Raw genomic sequence first — 16,313 nt, 5'->3', positions numbered from 1 at the left:
CCGACACCGGGCCCCAGGCCGGCACCCACCGGGAGAGGCCTCGGACCTTCCGGGGCCGCTCCTCCGGCCCTCCCTGCCTTCTTCCCTTCCCCGAACGACCTCCGGCTGCTTCCGGGTGGGTCTGGGAAACCCGCCCACGGTCCCCGGGGCGCCCCGGCCCCAACGGGAGCCGAGCCGGGGCAAAGCCGACTCCCCGTGGTGATCCCAAGCCCCCACCTTGCCGGACAAGAAAAATAATAATAATCACGGTATCTGTTAAGCGCTTACTATGTGCCGGGCACCATACTAAGCGCTAGGATGGATATAAGCAAATTGGGACGGACACAGTCTCCGTCCCATATGGGGCTCACAGTCTCAGTCCCCATTTTCCAGATGAGGTCACCGAGGCCCAGAGAAGTGAAGTGACTCGCCCAAGGTCACCCGGCAGACAAGTGGCAGAGCCGGAATGAGAACCCATGACCTTCTGACTCCCGGGCCCGGGCTCTACCCACTTCTACGAAAGCAGCGTGGCCTAGTGGAAAGAGCTCCAGCCAGGGAATCAGAGGACCTGGGTTCTAATCCCTATTTTGCCACTTGTCTGCTGTGTGACCTTGGGCAGGTCAGCTAGGTTTCCTGCCTCAATTGCCTCATCTCCAAAATGGGGATTCGACACCTCTTCTCCCTCCTCTTAAGACTGTGAGCCCGGGTGGGACCGGGACGGGGACCGATCTAATCACTCTGTATCTGCCCCGGCACTTAGTATAGTGTGTGGCACGGAGTTAAGCGCTTAACAGATACCATTATTTTGTTTTAGTTTTTAATCCCAGCTCCATTTCGGCCCCGGACCGTCGCCCGCCTCGGTCGCCGGGTTTCTAACGCGCCTGTTGTCCAAAATTCATCCTCACCGTTCTCTGTACCCATCTTGCCACCCTGAGAGCGGGGGAGACGGACGGGCACCGATCCGATTACCCGGCGCCCGGCACGGAGCCCGGTACAGAGTAAGCCTGGGGTTCCGTGGAACCGGCCCCGATGGAGTTTCCCCGTCAAGTGGATGCTTTCCCAAGTCCGGAGCCACCGGAACCTGGGATTGCGGTACCGGGCTTGGCGACTGTGTCGTCGGCCCCCGGGATCACAGTACCCGCCTTGGGATTGCGGTAGTGGGCCGTTCTGCAGAGCTGGGGCCCTGCGACTGTTACCGTCTCCTGGGATTGTGGTACCGGGCCCCGTTTGGCCGTACGGGGGCCCTTGGGATGTGGTAACGACCCCGTTTTGCAGAGCCGGGGTGCTGGGATTGTGGTACTGTCTCTTAGGATTGTGGAACCGGGACTGGGACTGTGGTAGTGGCCCCCGTTTTGCCGTGCTGGGGCCCCGGGATCGTGGTACCGGCGCTGGGACTGTGGTATCGATCCTTGAGATTGTGGAACCGGCCCCCGGGATTGTGACAGTGGGCCCCGTTTTGCAGAGCTGGGGCCCTGGGATTGTGGTAGTGGGCTCCGTTTTGCAGAGCTGGGGCCCTGGGATCGTGGTACCGGCCTCTGGGATGGTGATATCGGCCCCTGGGACTGGGGTACCGGGCACTAGGACTGTGGTAGCGGGCCCGTTTTGCAGTGCTGGGGCCCCGAGATCGCAGTACTGGGCTCCTGGGATCGCGGCAGCGGGCCCGTGATTACACGCCCACCAAGCCGAAAGCCTTTACCCGCCCTCTGCCACGGGCGGCCCTCTCGCCCGCCTCCTCACCTGGTTTTTCTTCTTCTCACGATATTTTTTAAGCACTTACTAGTCGCCAGACACCGTACCGAGCACTGGCGTAGATACGAGGTAATCGGGCTGGACCCAGTCCACGTCCCACGCGGGGCCCCGGGTCTTCGCCCCCATTTTACGGATGAGGAAACGGACCCAGGGAAGTGAGTCGCCCACGGTCAGCCAGCAGACGGGCGGCGGAGCCGGGACCAGAACCCCGACCCCGCGACCGCCGGGCCCGAGGCCACTTCGCTGCCCGCCGCGCCCCGGGGGAGACCCGACCGACCGGAGGGTCCGAGGCTCGGCGGTGGCCCCGGGCCGGCCCGCGCGGCACTAGAACCAACGTCCCCGGGGCGGACCCCGCCGGCTTGCCCCCTCCGCCCGGCCGGGCCCCGCCGCCGGGGTCTCCGCGGCCCCCGGCCCCCCCGTCCGCTCTCACCAGTCCTGCTTCTCCAGCCACTGCGCCAGGTACTGGCGGATCTCCATGGGGAAGCTGTCATCGTACAGCTGGTGGACCTGCTCCAGGAACTTGGAGTCCAGCTGCTGCAGCTCGCCCCACTGAGACATCCCGGGGCCGGGGCCTGCTCCCACCCACGCCGGGTGGGCGGTGGGGAGAGGGGACAGAGGACACAGGAGGGTGGGGGTCAGCGCCCGGCCCCGGGGCCGCCTCCCTTTCTCCATCCCCCCTCCCAGAGCCACAGCCCTGACGTACGTATCTTTCAGTTATTCATTTCTAGCGAATGAAAAACTCGTCCGACTCCCTCCCTCCTCAAATCCGCCAGGCAATCTTCAAATACTTTTTGAAGGCCCGCCTCCTCCAAGAGGCCTTCCCGGACTAACCCCCACTTTTCCTCTTCTCCCACTCCTCTCTGTGTCGCCCCGATTTGCTCCCTTTGCACGTCCCCCCGTCCCACAGTACTTATGTCCCTGTCATTTTATTTATCTGTATTGATGTCTGTCTCCCCCCTCTAGACTGTAAACTCTGGTCAGCTGTGTGACTGTGGGCAAGTCACTTCACTTCTCTGCGCCTCAGTGACCTCATCTGCAAAATGGGGATGAAGACCGTGAGCCTCATGTGGGACAACCTGATTAACCTGTATCTACCCCGGCGCTTAGAACAGTGCTCAGCACATAGTAAGCACTTAAATACCAACATTATTATCATCTACCCCAGCGCTTATAACAGGGCTCGGCACATACATTCATTCATTCAATAGTATTGATTGAGCGCTTACTATGAGCGGAGCACTGTTCTAAGCGCTTGGAATGAACAAGTCGGCAACAGATAGAGACGGTCCCTGCCGTTTGACGGGCTCACGGTCTGATCGGGGGAGACGGACGGACGAGAACGATGGCAACAGATAGAGTCAAGGGGAAGAACATCTCGTAAAAACGATGGCAACTAAATAGAATCGAGGCGATGTACGTTTCATTAACAAAATAAATAGGGTAATGGAAATATATACAGTTGAGCGGACGAGTACAGTGCTGAGGGGATGGGAAGAGAGAGGGGGAGGAGTGGAGGGAAATGGGGGGAAAAGAGGGTTAAGCTGCAGAGAGGTGAAGGGGGGGCGGTAGAGGGAGTAGAGGGAGAAGAGGAGCTCAGTCTGGGAAGGCCTCGCGGAGGAGGTGAGTTTTAAGTAGGGTTTCGAAGAGGGGAAGAGAATGTTTGGCGGAGGTGAGGAGGGAGGGCGTTCCGGGACCGCGGGAGGACGCGGCCCGGGGGTCGACGGCGGGACGGGCGAGACCGAGGGACGGCGAGGAAGTGGGCGGCGGAGGAGCGGAGCGTGCGGGGTGGGCGGTAGAAAGAGAGGAGGGAGGAGAGGTAGGAAGGGGCGAGGTGATGGAGAGCCTCGAAGCCTACAGTGAGGAGTTTTTGTTTGGAGTGGAGGTCGATGGGCAACCACCGGAGTTGTTTAAGAAGGGGAGTGACGTGCCCAGAGCGTTTCTGCGGGAAGACGAGCCGGGCGGCGGAGTGAAGAATAGACCGGAGCGGGGCGAGAGAGGAGGAAGGGAGGTCGGAGAGAAGGCCGACACGGTAGTCTAGCCGGGATATAACGAGAGCCCGTAGCGGTAAGGTAGCCGTCTGGGTGGAGAGGAAAGGGCGGATCTCGGCGATATCGTAAAGGTGAAACCGACAGGTCTCGGTAACGGATAGGATGCGTGGGGCGAACGAGAGAGACGAGTCGAGGATGACACCGAGATCGCGGGCCCGAGAGACAGGAAGGACGGTCGCGTCATCCACGGTGATAGGGAAGTCTGGGCGAGGACCGGGTTCGGGAGGGAAGATGAGGAGCTCGGTCTCGCTCACGTCGAGTTTTAGGTGGCGGGCCGACATCCAGGCGGAGACGTCCCGGAGGTGGGAGGAGATGCGAGCCCGAAGGGAGGGGGAGAGGACGGGGGCGGAGATGTAGATCTGCGTGTCATCCGCGTAGAGATGGTAGTCGAAGCCGTGAGAGCGGATGAGTTCACCGAGGGAGTGAGTGTAGATGGAGAACAGAAGAGGGCCGAGAACTGACCCTCGAGGAACTCCGACAGTTAAAGGATGGGAGGGGGAGGAGGCGCCGGCGAAGAAGACCGAGAATGACCGGCCAGAGAGGTGAGAGGAGAACCGGGAGAGGACGGAGTCCGTGAAGCCGAGGTGAGATGAGGTATGGAGGAGGAGGGGATGGTCGACGGTGTCAAAGGCAGCAGAGAGGTCAAGGAGGATCAGAATGGAGTAGGAGCCATCGGATCTGGCAAGAAGGAGGTCATGGGTGACCTTAGAGAGAGCGGTCTCGGTAGAGTGGAGGGGACGGAAGCCAGAGTAAGCGCTTAACAAATACCACTATTATTAAACTCATTGTGGGCAGGGAATATGTCTGTTATATTCTCTCCCAAGCGCCTAGTACAGTGCTCTGCACCCAGTGAGAGCTTAATCAATATGATTGAATAAATGAATTTATTAAGGTCCGTCTCCCCCTCTAAAAATAATAATAATTGTGATATTTGTTAAGCACTTGGGATGAGCCAGGAATTGCACTAAGAGCCGGGGAGGACACGAGCAAATCGGGCTGGACACAGTTTCTGCCCAACGTGGGGCTCACAATCTCAATCTCCATTTTACAGAGAAGGACACTGAGGCGCGGAGAAATGAAGTGACTTGCCCAAGGCCACCCAGCAGGCAAGGGGTGGAGCTGGGATTAGAACCCAAGACCTTCTGACTCCCGGGCCCGGGCTCTACCCACTATGCCACGCTGCTGCTCTGGACTGTAAGCTCTTGTGGGCAGGGAACGGGTCTACCGAGTCTATTGGATTGTCCCGGTCTGCTGTGTGATCTTGGGCAAGTCACTTCACTTCTCTGTGCCTCAGTTCCCTCATCTGTAAAACGGGGAGGGAGACAGTGAGCCCCATTTGGAGGAGGGACGGTGCCCAACCCGATTTGCTTGTAGAGCATTTAGCAGAGTGCCTGGCACACACGAAGCGCTCACCAAATACCACAATCATTATTATTACTCTCCCAAGCGCTTAGTCCCCGAGTGGACTGTAAACTTCATGAGGGCAGGGATTTTGTCTACTAAGTCTCTCTCCCAAGCGCTTAGTCCAGAAGACTGGCAGCTCCTTGAGGGCAGGCCTCAGGTCTTCTAACTCTCCCGTCCTCTTCCAAGTGCTCAGCAAAGGGGTCTGCACATACCAGGCGTTCAGTTAATAGGACCGGTTCATTCATTCATTCGGTTGTATTTATTGAGCGCTTTCTGGGTGTAGAGAGCTGTATTAAGCGCTTGGGAAAGTCATTCGCCAGAGCACTGGCATCCGTTTGCTCTGGCTTTCTGGCTGCTGTGACCGCCTCTCGGCGGGCCTGTTTCAGCTGCAAAGAATAACGCTATTTTTGGGTAGGAAGGGACACCCGGCAGGGTAGGAGACGGCAGGAAGAGGGAAGGAGCCGGCGCTCACAACAGTCTACCGGACTGGATGCTCCTCGAGGGCAGGGAACGCCTGGGAGGATGGAAGCCCGTCCTCTAGACTGTAAGCTCGTTATGGGCAGGGAATGTGTTCATTCATTCATTCATTCAATAGTATTTATTGAGCGCTTACTATGTGCAGAGCACTGTACTAAGTGCTTGGGATGAACAAGTCGGCAACAGATAGAGACGGTCCCTGCCGTTTGACGGGCTTACGGTCTAATCGGGGGAGACGGACAGACGAGAACAATGGCGATAAATAGAGTCGAGGGGAAGAACATCTCGTAAAAACCGATGGCGACTAAATAGAATCAAAGCGATGTACAATTCATTAACAAAATAAATAGGGTAACGAAAATATATACAGTCGAGCGGACGAGTACGGTGCTGTGGGGATGGGAAGGGAGAGGTGGAGGAGCAGAGGGAAAAGGGGAAAATGAGGCTTTAGCTGCGGAGAGGTAAAGGGGGGATGGCAGAGGGAGTAGAGGGGGAAGAGGAGCTCAGTCTGGGAACGCCTCTCGGAGGAGGTGAGTTTTAAGTAGGGTTTTGAAGAGGGGAAGAGAATCAGTTTGGCGGAGGTGAGGAGAGAGGGCGTTCCGGGACCAAGGGAGGACACGGCCCGGGGGTCGATGGCGGGACGGGCGAGACCGAGGGACGGCGAGGAGGTGGGCGGCGGAGGAGCGGAGCGTGCGGGGTGGGCGGTAGAAAGAGAGAAGGGAGGAGAGGTAGGAGGGGGCAAGGTGATGGAGAGCCTCGAAGCCTAGAGTGAGGAGTTTTTGTTTGGAGCGGAGGTTGATAGGCAACCACTGGAGTTGTTTAAGAAGGGGAGTGACGTGCCCAGATCGTTTCTGCATAATGATGTTGGTATTTGTTAAGCGCTTACTATGTGCAGAGCACCGTTCTAAGCGCTGGGGGAGATACAGGGTCATCAGGTTGTCCCACGGGAGGCTCACAGTTTATCCCCATTTTGCAGATGAGGGAACTGAGGCCCAGAGAAGTGAAGTGACTTGCCCACAGTCACACAGCTGCCAAGTGGCAGAGCCGGGAGTCGATCCCATGACCTCTGACTCCCAAGCCCGGGTTCTTTCCACTGAGCCACGCTGCTTCTCTATTCACTGTTATACTGTACTACGAATAATAATAATAATCGCGGCATTTGTTAAGCGCTTACTGTGTGCCAGGCACTGTCCATTCCAAGCGCTCAGTCCAGTGCTCTGCACACAGTAAGCGCTCAATAAATACGATTGAATGCATGAATACCACCAAATCAGATCAGGGAAGGCCTCTGGGAGGAGATGGGCCTTCAACAAGTCTCCATGGGGCTCAGCGTCTCAGCAGGAGGGACGACGGGTACTGAGCGGCTCCCCATTTGACAGACGAGGGAACCGAGGCCCGATAAGTTACGGAGGGTGCGACTTTTCATTTTCGCCACGACCGATAAAGTCCCGCCTGCCCACCCGAGGATAAGGCAGAGTGGCTCAGTGGAAAGAGGCCGGGCTCGGGAGTCAGAGGTCATGGGTTCGAATCCCGCCTCTGCCACTTAACTCTGTGACTGCGGGCACGTCACTTTACTTCTCTGGGCCTCAGTTCCCTCAACTGTCAAATGGGGATGAAGACCGGGAGCCTCACGTGGGACAACCTAATGACCAGGATCTCCCCGAGAGCTCAGAACAGTGCTGCGCACATAGTAAGCACTTAACAAATACCAACGTTATTATTATTATATTTTATAATATAATTATTATAAAGGGCTCCCGTCTCCCCCGAGCTGGAGTTGGCACTCCTCTGGTCCGGAAGCTTCTCTTCCCTTACAAAACTTTCCTCCATGTCTCTGAGCAACACGGGGCACGGGGAACTCAGGGTGGCCCGATCCCCCTCAATCGATCAGCCCGTAATCGGCCTCGATCGCTTACGGGTTGCAGAGCACTGTACTGAGCGCTTGGGAGAGTACATTAGAGTTAGCAGACGCCCCCCCCCCCCCCCCCCCAGCCTCAAGATGCTGACAGTCTCCTGGATGAGAAGCCCTGGATGGAGAGTAAAATTTAATTAGTAGACATGATCCCTGTCCTCGAGGAGCTTACAGTCTACCCTGGGCAGAGCACTGTACTGAGCATTTGGGAGACTAAAACACAACCCTAACTGGCAGGCACGATCCCTGCCTCGGAGGAGCTTACAGTCTTTCATTCATTCATTCAATAGTATTTATTGAGCGCTTACTATGTGCAGAGCACTGGACTAAGCGCTTGGAATGGACAAGTCGGCAACAGAGAAAGTCATTCATTCATTCATTCAATAGTATTTATTGAGCGCTTAATATGTGCAGAGCACTGTACTAAGCGCTTGGGATGAACAGGTCGGCAACAGATAGAGACAGTCCCTGCCGTTTGACGGGCTTACGGTCTGATCGGGGAAGATGGACGGACAAGAACGATGGCAATAAATAGAGTCGAGGGGAAGAACATCTCGTAAAAACAATGGCGACTGAATAGAATCGAGGTGATGTACAATTCATTAACAAAATAAATAGGGTGATGGAAATATATACAGTTGAGCGGACGAGTACGGTGCTGAGGGGATGGGAAGGGAGAGGGGGAGGAGCAGAGGGAAAGGGGGAAAAGAGGGTTTAGCTGTAGTGAGGTGAAGGGGGGCGGGTAGAGGGAGTAGAGGGAGAAGAGGAGCTCAGTCTGGGAAGGCCTCTCGGAGGAGGTGAGTTTTAAGTAGGGTTTTGAAGAGGGGAAGAGAATCAGTCTGGCGGAGGCGAGGAGGGAGGGCGTTCCGGGACCGCGGGAGGACGCGGCCCGGGGGTCGACGGCGGGATAGGCGAGACCGGGGGACGGCGAGGAGGTGGGCGGCGGAGGAACGGAGCGTGCGGGGTGGGCGGTAGAAAGAGAGGAGGGGAGAGGTAGGAAGGGGCGAGGTGACGGAGAGCCTCGAAGCCTAGAGTGAGGAGTTTTTGTTTGGAGCGGAGGTCGATGGGCAACCACCGGAGTTGTTTAAGAAGGGGAGTGACGTGCCCGGATCGTTTCTGTGGGAAGACGAGCCGGGCGGCGGAGTGAAGAATAGACCGGAGCGGGGCGAGAGAGGAGGAAGGGAGGTCGGAGAGAAGGCTGACACAGTAGTCTAGCTGGGATACAACGAGAGCCCGTAATAGTAAGGTAGCCGTTTGGGTGGAGAGGAAAGGGCGGATCTTGGCGATATTGTAAAGGTGAAACCGGCAGGTCTCGGTAATGGATAGGACGTGTGGGGTGAACGAGAGAGACGAGTCAAGGATGACACCGAGATCGCGGGCCCGAGAGACGGGAAGGACGGTCGTGCCGTCCACGGTGATAGAGAAGTCTGGGAGAGGACCGGGTTTGGGAGGGAAGATGAGGAGCTCAGTCTTGCCCTTTGACGGGGTTACGGTCTAACTGGGGGAGACGGGCGGACGAGAACAGTGGCAATAAATAGAGTCGAGGGGAAGAACATCTCGTAAAAAAAAAAAATGGCAAATAAATAGGATCAGGGTGATGTACATCTCATTAAACAAAATAAATAGGGTGATGAAGCTCTATACGGTCTAGCGGACGAGTACGGTGCCGAGGGGGTGGGACGGGAGAGGGGGAGGAGCAGAGGGAAAGCGGGGAGAAGAGGGTTTAGCTGCAGAGAGGTGAAGGGGGGGTAGAGGGAGCAGAGGGAAAAGGGGAGCTCAGTCTGGGAAGGCCTCTCGGAGGAGGTGAGCTTTAAGTAGCGTGGTAAGCAGGTGAGAAGCAGCGTGGCTCAGTGGAAAGAGCCCGGGCTTTGCAGTCAGAGGTCATGGGTTCGAATCCCGGCTCGGCCACTTGTCAGCTGTGTGACTGTGGGCGAGTCACTTCCCTTCTCTGGGCCTCAGTGACCTCATCTGCAAAATGGGGATGAAGACTGTGAGCCCCACGTGGGACAACCTGATTCCCCTGTGTCTCCCCCAGCGCTTAGAACAGTGCTCGGCACATAGTAAGCGCTTAACAAATACCAACATTATTATTATTATTAAGTAGGGATCTGAAGAGGGGAAGAGAATTAGATTGCCGGAGGTGAGTCTTCCAGCAAAACAGCGTGTCCTAGTGGCCTGAGCCGGGGCTTGGGAGTCAGAGGTCATGGGTTCGAATCCCGGCTCCGCCACCTGTCTGCTGCTTGGGCAAGCTGCTTCCCTTCTCTAGGCCTCTGTGACCTCACCTGTCAAATGGGGATGAAGACCGGGAGCCCTACGTGGGGCAACCTGATAATAATAATAATAATAATAATAATAATGTTGGTATTTGTTAAGCACTTACTATGTGCCAAGCACTGTTCTAAGCGCTGGGGTTGATAGGAGGTGATCAGGTTGTCTCTCGTGGGCTCGCCGTCTCCAACCCCATTTGACAGATGGGGTCACTGAGGCCCAGAGAAGTGAAGTGACTTGCCCAAGGTCACACAGTTGACACTAATAACGTCGGTATGTGTTAAGCGCGTACTCTGTGCCAAGCACTGTTCTAAGCGCTGGGGGGAGATGCAAGGGAATCAGGTGGGGCTCCCCGTCTTCATCCCCATTTTACAGATGGGGTCACTGAGGCCCAGAGAAGGGAAGTGACTCGCCCCAGGTCCCACAGCAGGCAACAATAATAATATCTGCCGCGCGTCAGCTGGGGGACTGTGGGCGAGTCACTTCCCTTCTCTGGGCCTCAGTTCCCTCATCTGTAAAATGGGGGTGAAGACGGGGAGCCCCATGGGGGACCACCCGATGGTCCTGTATCTCCCCCAGCGCTTAGAGCAGTGCTCTGCACAGGATAATACTAATGTTGGTATCTGTTAAGCGCTTATGCTGTGCAGAGCACTGTTCTAACAATAATAACAATAATAATAATAATAATGTTGGTATCCGTTAAGCGCTTACGATGTGCAGAGCACTGTTCTAATAATAATAATAACAATGTTGGTATCCGTTAAGCGCTTACGATGTGCAGAGCACTGTTCTAATAATAATAATAATAATAATAATAACGTTGGTATTCGTTAAGCGCTTACGCTGTGTAAAGCACCGTTCTAAGCGCTGGGGGAGACACAGGGTGATGAGGCGGTCCCACGTGGGGCTCCCGGTGTTCATCCCCTTTTCCAGATGAGGTCACCGAGGCCCAGAGCAGTGAAGTGACTGGCCCCCCGCCCCCCAGGTGCCGAGTGGCCGAGCCGGGATTCGAACTCACGACCTGTGACTCCCGAGCCCGGCCTCTTGCCACGGAGCCCCGACCCCCCCTTTGGCAGAGGAGGGAACTGAGGCCCCGCCGAGTGACTCGCCCCCCAGTCAGCCGGCGGACGGGGGCGGAGGCGGGATTCGAACCCAGGCCCCGGGCCTCCCCAGCCCGCGCTCGTGCCCCCCGCGTCTTCCTCCCCCCTCCCCCTCCCCCTCCCCCTCCCCCACCGTCCGCACGACGCACCTTCGCTCGGTCGGGATCGGGGTGTGCGTGTGTGTGTGTGTGTGCGTGCGTGCGTGTGTGTGTGTGTGTGTGCGTGTGCGAGAGCGCCGGTCCCCTCCGAGGCGGCCGCCCCTCCCCCTCCCCCTCCCCCTCCCCCTCTCCCCCTCTCCCCCTCTCTGCCCCTCCCCCTCCCCGCGCGGCGCTCGCGGCCCCCACGGACTGACGGGAAACCGAAGCGGCGGCGGAGAAAAGGCAGCGCGTGGAGGGGGCGGGGCCCGAGACTCCCCCCTCCCCCGCTCCGGCCCCGACCAATGGGGAGCCCGCCCGCCTCCGCGCCCCCACCAATGGGGAGCCCGCCCGCCCGCGCGCCCGCCCGCCCGCGCGCCCGTCCGCCTCCGCGCCCCCACCAATGGCCCGAGGCTCTTCCCGCCGCCGCCTCTCCTCCCCCCGCCGCCCGCCTGCCCCCCTCCCCTCCTCCCCTTCCTCCTCTCCCTCTTCTCCCTCCTCTCCCTCCTCCTCCATCCTCCATCCTCCATCCTCCATCCTCCCCACCCTCCTCCCTTTCCTCCTCTCCCTCCTCTCCCTCCTCTCCCTCCTCCTCCTCCTCCTCCTCCTCCATCCTCCATCCTCCATCCTCCCCTCCCTCCTCCCTTTCCTCCTCCCCTCCTCTCCCTCCTCCCTTTCTTCCCTACCTCCTCCTTCCCTACTTCCTCCCTTTTCTCTTTCCCTCCTCTCCCTCCTCCCTCTCTTCCCTCCTCCTCTTTCCCTACCTCCTCCCTTTCCTCCCCTCCCTCCTTCTCCTCCTCCTCCCCTACCTCCTCCCTTTCCTCCTCTCCTCCTCCTTTTCTTCCCTCCTCCTCCTCCCCTACCTCCTCCCTTTCCTCTTCCCTTCTCTCCCTCCTCCCATTCTTCCCTCCTCTTCCTCCTTCCCTACCTCCTCCTCTCCCTCCCCTCCTCCCTTTCTTCCCCCACCTCTTCCCTATCACCTCCCTTTAATAATAATAATAATAATGGTTTTTATTAAGCGCTTACTATGTGCCAGGCACTGTTCTAAGTACTGGTGTAGATACAAGGGTAATGAGGTTGTCCCACGTGGGGCTCACGGTCTTCATCCCCATTTTCCAGATGAGGTCACTGAGGCCCAGAGAAGTGAAGCGGCTTGCCCGAGGTCACCCAGCAGACAAGTGGCGGAGGCAGGATTAGAACTCATGGCCTCCTGACTCCCAGTCCCACCCTCTAGCCACCACACCATGCAGTTTCTCGTAATAATTGTGGAATGTAAGTGCTTTCTGTGTGTCAAGCCCTTTAGTAAGTGCTGAGGTGGATACAAGGAAATCAGATCGGACACAATCCCTGTCCTGCACGGGCACTCCCGATCTTCATCCCCATTTTACAGATGAGGGAACTGAGGCACAGAGAATAATAATGTTGGTATTTGTTAAGCGCTTACTATGTGCAGAGCACTGTTCTAAGCGCTGGGGTAGATACAGGGTAATCAGGTTATCCCACGTGAGGCTCACAGTCTTAATCCCCATTTTACAGAAGAGGGAACTGAGGCACAGAGAAGTGACTCGCCCACAGTCACACAGCTGACAAGTGGCAGAGCCGGGAGTCGAACTCATGACCTCTGACTCCGAAGCCCAGGCTCTTTCCACTGAGCCACGCGGCTAAGTGAAGGTCCTTGCCCAATGCCACACAGCAGACCGGTGGCCGAGACAGGATTAGAACCCATGACCGACTCCCAGGCCCGGGCTCTACGCACTAGAATCGACTCACTCCCGTAATCATTTAACAATATTTTGACTGTTGCAACTGCGCCTCTGTATTTTCCCCTGCTCTTTTGTTTGTCGTTTCGCCCTGCCACCCTTTCCTCCTCCTCCTCCCCCCATCCAGGTCTCTTTCAGAACTGCCCCTAACAGCCAATCCGTGTTATTTACTGAACGCTTTACTCTGTGCCGAACCCTGAATTAAGCACTGTTCCTCCCCCCCCAGATGGCAGGAAGAACTACCCAACTCCGCCCCGAAAAAGTCCCCAGATCCCTCAGAACAGACAGGGGGAACCTACATTCTCCCAGGCTATTGTTTGGAGGTCTTTTTTGTTTTTATAGCAAAATGGTATTTATCGAATGGCCACCGTGTGCTGCTGACCACTGGACTGGGCCGGAGAAGCGGCGTGGCTTAGTGAGAAACAACATGCCTTGGAGGGTAGAGTCGGGGCCTGGGAGTCTCTCCCCACTCCAGGCCGTACTTTACGCCGCTGCCCGGATCATCTTTCATTCATTCGTTCATCCAGTAGTATTTATTGAGCGCTTCCTATGCGCAGAGCACTGGACTAAGCGCTTGGAATGGACAATTCGGCAACTGATAGAGACCATCCCCGCCCAGTGACCGGCTCGCGGTCCAATTAGAGAAGGAGCGAGGCTCGGTGGAAAGAGGCCGGGCTTGGGAGTCAGCGTCATGGGTTCGAATCCCCGCTCTGCCACTTGTCAGCTGTGTGACTGTGGGCAGGTCACTTAATAATAATAATGTCGGTATTTGTTAAGCACTTACTATGTGCAGAGCACTGTTCTAAGTGCTGGGGGAGATACGGGGTCATCAGGTTGTCCCACGTGAGGCTCACAGTTCATCCCCATTTTCCAGATGAGGGAACTGAGGCACCGAGAAGTGAAGTGACTTGCCCACAGTCACACAGCTGACAAATGGCAGAGTTGGGATTCGAACCCATGACCTCTGATTCCCAAGCCCGGGCTCTTGCCACTGAGCCACGCTGCTCAGTTACCTCCTCTGTAAAATGGGGAGGAAGACTGTGAGCCTCACGTGGGGCGACCTGATTCCCCTGTATCTCCCCCAGCGCTTAGAACAGTGCTCAGCACATAGTAAGCGCTAAACAAATACCAACACTATTATTATTCATAGGGGGAGTCTAATCTTTCTAAAATGACATTCGGGACATGGCATCCCCCTCCTCCAAAATCTCCAGTCGTGGCCTACCCGTTTCTGTAGCAAACAAAAATTCCTCCCCATTGGCTTTAAAGCACTTCATCATCCTGCGCTTAATAAATACAATTGACTGAAGGTCTTGGGTTTTAGTTCCGGCTCCGCCACATGTCTGCTGTGTGATTTTGGGCAAGTCACTTCACTTCTCTTTTAGACTGTGAACCCGTCGTTGGGCAGGGATTGGTCTCTATCTGTTGCCGAATCGTACATTCCAAGGGTTTAGTACAGTAAACGCTCAAGAAATACGATCGAATGAATGAATGGGCCTCAGTTCCCTCATCTGGAAAATGGGAATGAAGATTGTGAGCCCCGTGTGGGACAGGGACTGTGTTCAAACTGATTAACTTGTATCTACCCCAGTGCTTAAAATAGTATTTGGCACACAGTAAGCGCTTGACAAGTACCGTTATGATTAGTACTTGGGTGCCACGGAGAAGCAGCGTGGCTCAGCGGAAAGAGCCCGGGCTTGGGGTCGGAGGTCATGAGTTCAAATCCCGGCTCTGCCACTTGTCAGCTGTGTGACTGTGGGGACGTCCACTTCTCTAGGCCTCAGTGACCTCATCTGTAAAATGGGGATTAAGACCGGGAGCCCCACGTGGGACAACCTGATCCCCTGGGTCTACCCCAGCGCTTAGAACAGCGCTCTGCACATAGTGAGCGCTTAACAGATACCAACATTATTATCAATGTCTGCAGAGCACCGGGCTGAGGGCCTGTGACATTGCAATCGCAGCAGAGAAGCAGTGTGACCGAGCGGAAAGAGTAACTGAGTGGGCGTTAGAGGACATGGGTTCAAATCTTAGCTCTGTCATGAGTCCGCTGGGTGACCTTGGGCAAGTTACTTCACTTCTCTGTGCCTCAGTTACCTCATCCGCACAATGGGGATTCAATCTTACTCCCTCCTGCTACGACCGAGGGCCTCACGAGGGGCTGGGAACCGCGTCCAACCTGATGACCTTGTAGCTACCCCAGTGCTTAGAACAATGCTTGGCACATAGCGCTCAACAAGTACCCTAATTATTAATTGACATTATTGCTATTAATTAGTAAGTAGAAGATAACATCCTCCCCAGAAAGTGATTGCAACCTAATGTGGGAGACAGGCAGGGCGAAACGACAAACAAAAGAGCAGGGGAAAATACAGAGGCGCAGTTGCAACAGTCAAAATATTGTTAAATGATTACGGGAGTGAGTCGATTCTAGTGCGTAGAGCCCGGGCCTGGGAGTCGGAAGGTCTTGGGTTCTAATTCCGCTCCGCCACTTGTCCGCCGTGTGACCTAGAGCAAGTCACCTCATTTCTCAGTGCCTCAGTTCCCTCATCGGTAAAATGGCGATGAATACTACTAATAATAATAATGTTGGTATTTGTTAAGCGCTTACTATGTACACAGCACTGTATCTGGGGGAGATACAGGGTCATCAGGTTGTCCTACGTGAGGCTCACAGTCTTCATCCCCATTTTCCAGATGAGGGAACTGAGGCCCAGAGAAGTGAAGTGACTTGCCCACAGTCACACAGCTGACAAATGGCAGAGCAGGGATTCGAACCCATGACCTCTGACTTCCAAGGCCGTGCTCTTTCCACTGAGCCACGCTGCTTCTCTACGAGTGTGAAGAGTGTGAGCCCCACGTGGGACAGGGACTGGGTCCAGCCGAGTTTGCTCGTATCCACCCCTGCGCTCAGTATAGTGCCTGAATCATAGTAAGCGCTTAACAAATAATAATAATAATAATAATAATAATGTTGGTATTTGTTAAGCGCTTACTATGTGCCGAGCACTGTTCTAAGCGCTGGGGTGGACAAAGGGGAATCAGGTTGTCCCACGTGGGGCTCACAGTCTTAATCCCCATTTTACAGATGAGGGAACTGAGGCACAGAGAAGTTAAGTGACTCGCCCACGGTCACACAGCCGACAAGTGGCAGAGCTGGGGTTCGAACTCATGAGCCCTGACTCCAAAGCCTGTGCTCTTTCCACTGAGCCACGCTGCTCCTCATAATGAGGAGCATAACCATAATGAGTATGATTATTATTACATAAGATCTGAGGATGAGCTTAGGCATGACCCATTCAGAAGTAAGAGAGCGTAAGCTAGGGGCGTTGAGGTGGGGGAAGCGGAAACCCCCACGCATTAAAGCTGGGTGGCTTAGCGGAAAGAGCCCGGGTTTGGGAGTCAGAGGTTGTGGGTTCTAATTCCGGCTCTGCCACTCGTCTGCTGTGTGACCTTGGGCGAGTCACTTCTCGGTGCCTCGG

At 55.9% G+C, this 16,313-nt stretch overlaps 1 protein-coding gene across 3 annotated transcripts in view; it reads right to left on the bottom strand.

Annotated features, from left to right (window-relative positions):
- Window positions 1-11,215, bottom strand: part of STAT1 (signal transducer and activator of transcription 1) — a 33,383-nt gene extending 22,168 nt beyond the window's left edge. For 2 of the 3 annotated variants that reach the window (XM_029069002.1, XM_029069004.1), the window contains exons 1-2: window positions 11,087-11,215; window positions 2,159-2,300 (exon numbers count right to left, since the gene is read on the bottom strand). In XM_029069002.1, coding sequence (XP_028924835.1) covers window positions 2,159-2,286 — 128 coding nt within the window. In that variant the 5' untranslated portion in view covers window positions 2,287-2,300; window positions 11,087-11,215. Of the gene's footprint in view, window positions 1-2,158; window positions 2,301-2,954; window positions 2,988-11,086 lie in introns of those variants that run through there. The other variant, XM_029069003.1, reaches the window with a different exon arrangement.
- Window positions 11,216-16,313: the final 5,098 nt, after the last annotated feature.

This window comes from Ornithorhynchus anatinus, chromosome 7 (assembly GCF_004115215.2).
Source record: "Ornithorhynchus anatinus isolate Pmale09 chromosome 7, mOrnAna1.pri.v4, whole genome shotgun sequence".
Classification (NCBI taxonomy): Eukaryota; Metazoa; Chordata; class Mammalia; order Monotremata; family Ornithorhynchidae; genus Ornithorhynchus; species Ornithorhynchus anatinus.
The sequence above is the reverse complement of the archived record's forward strand: the minus strand, read 5'-3'. Positions and strand labels throughout refer to the sequence as shown.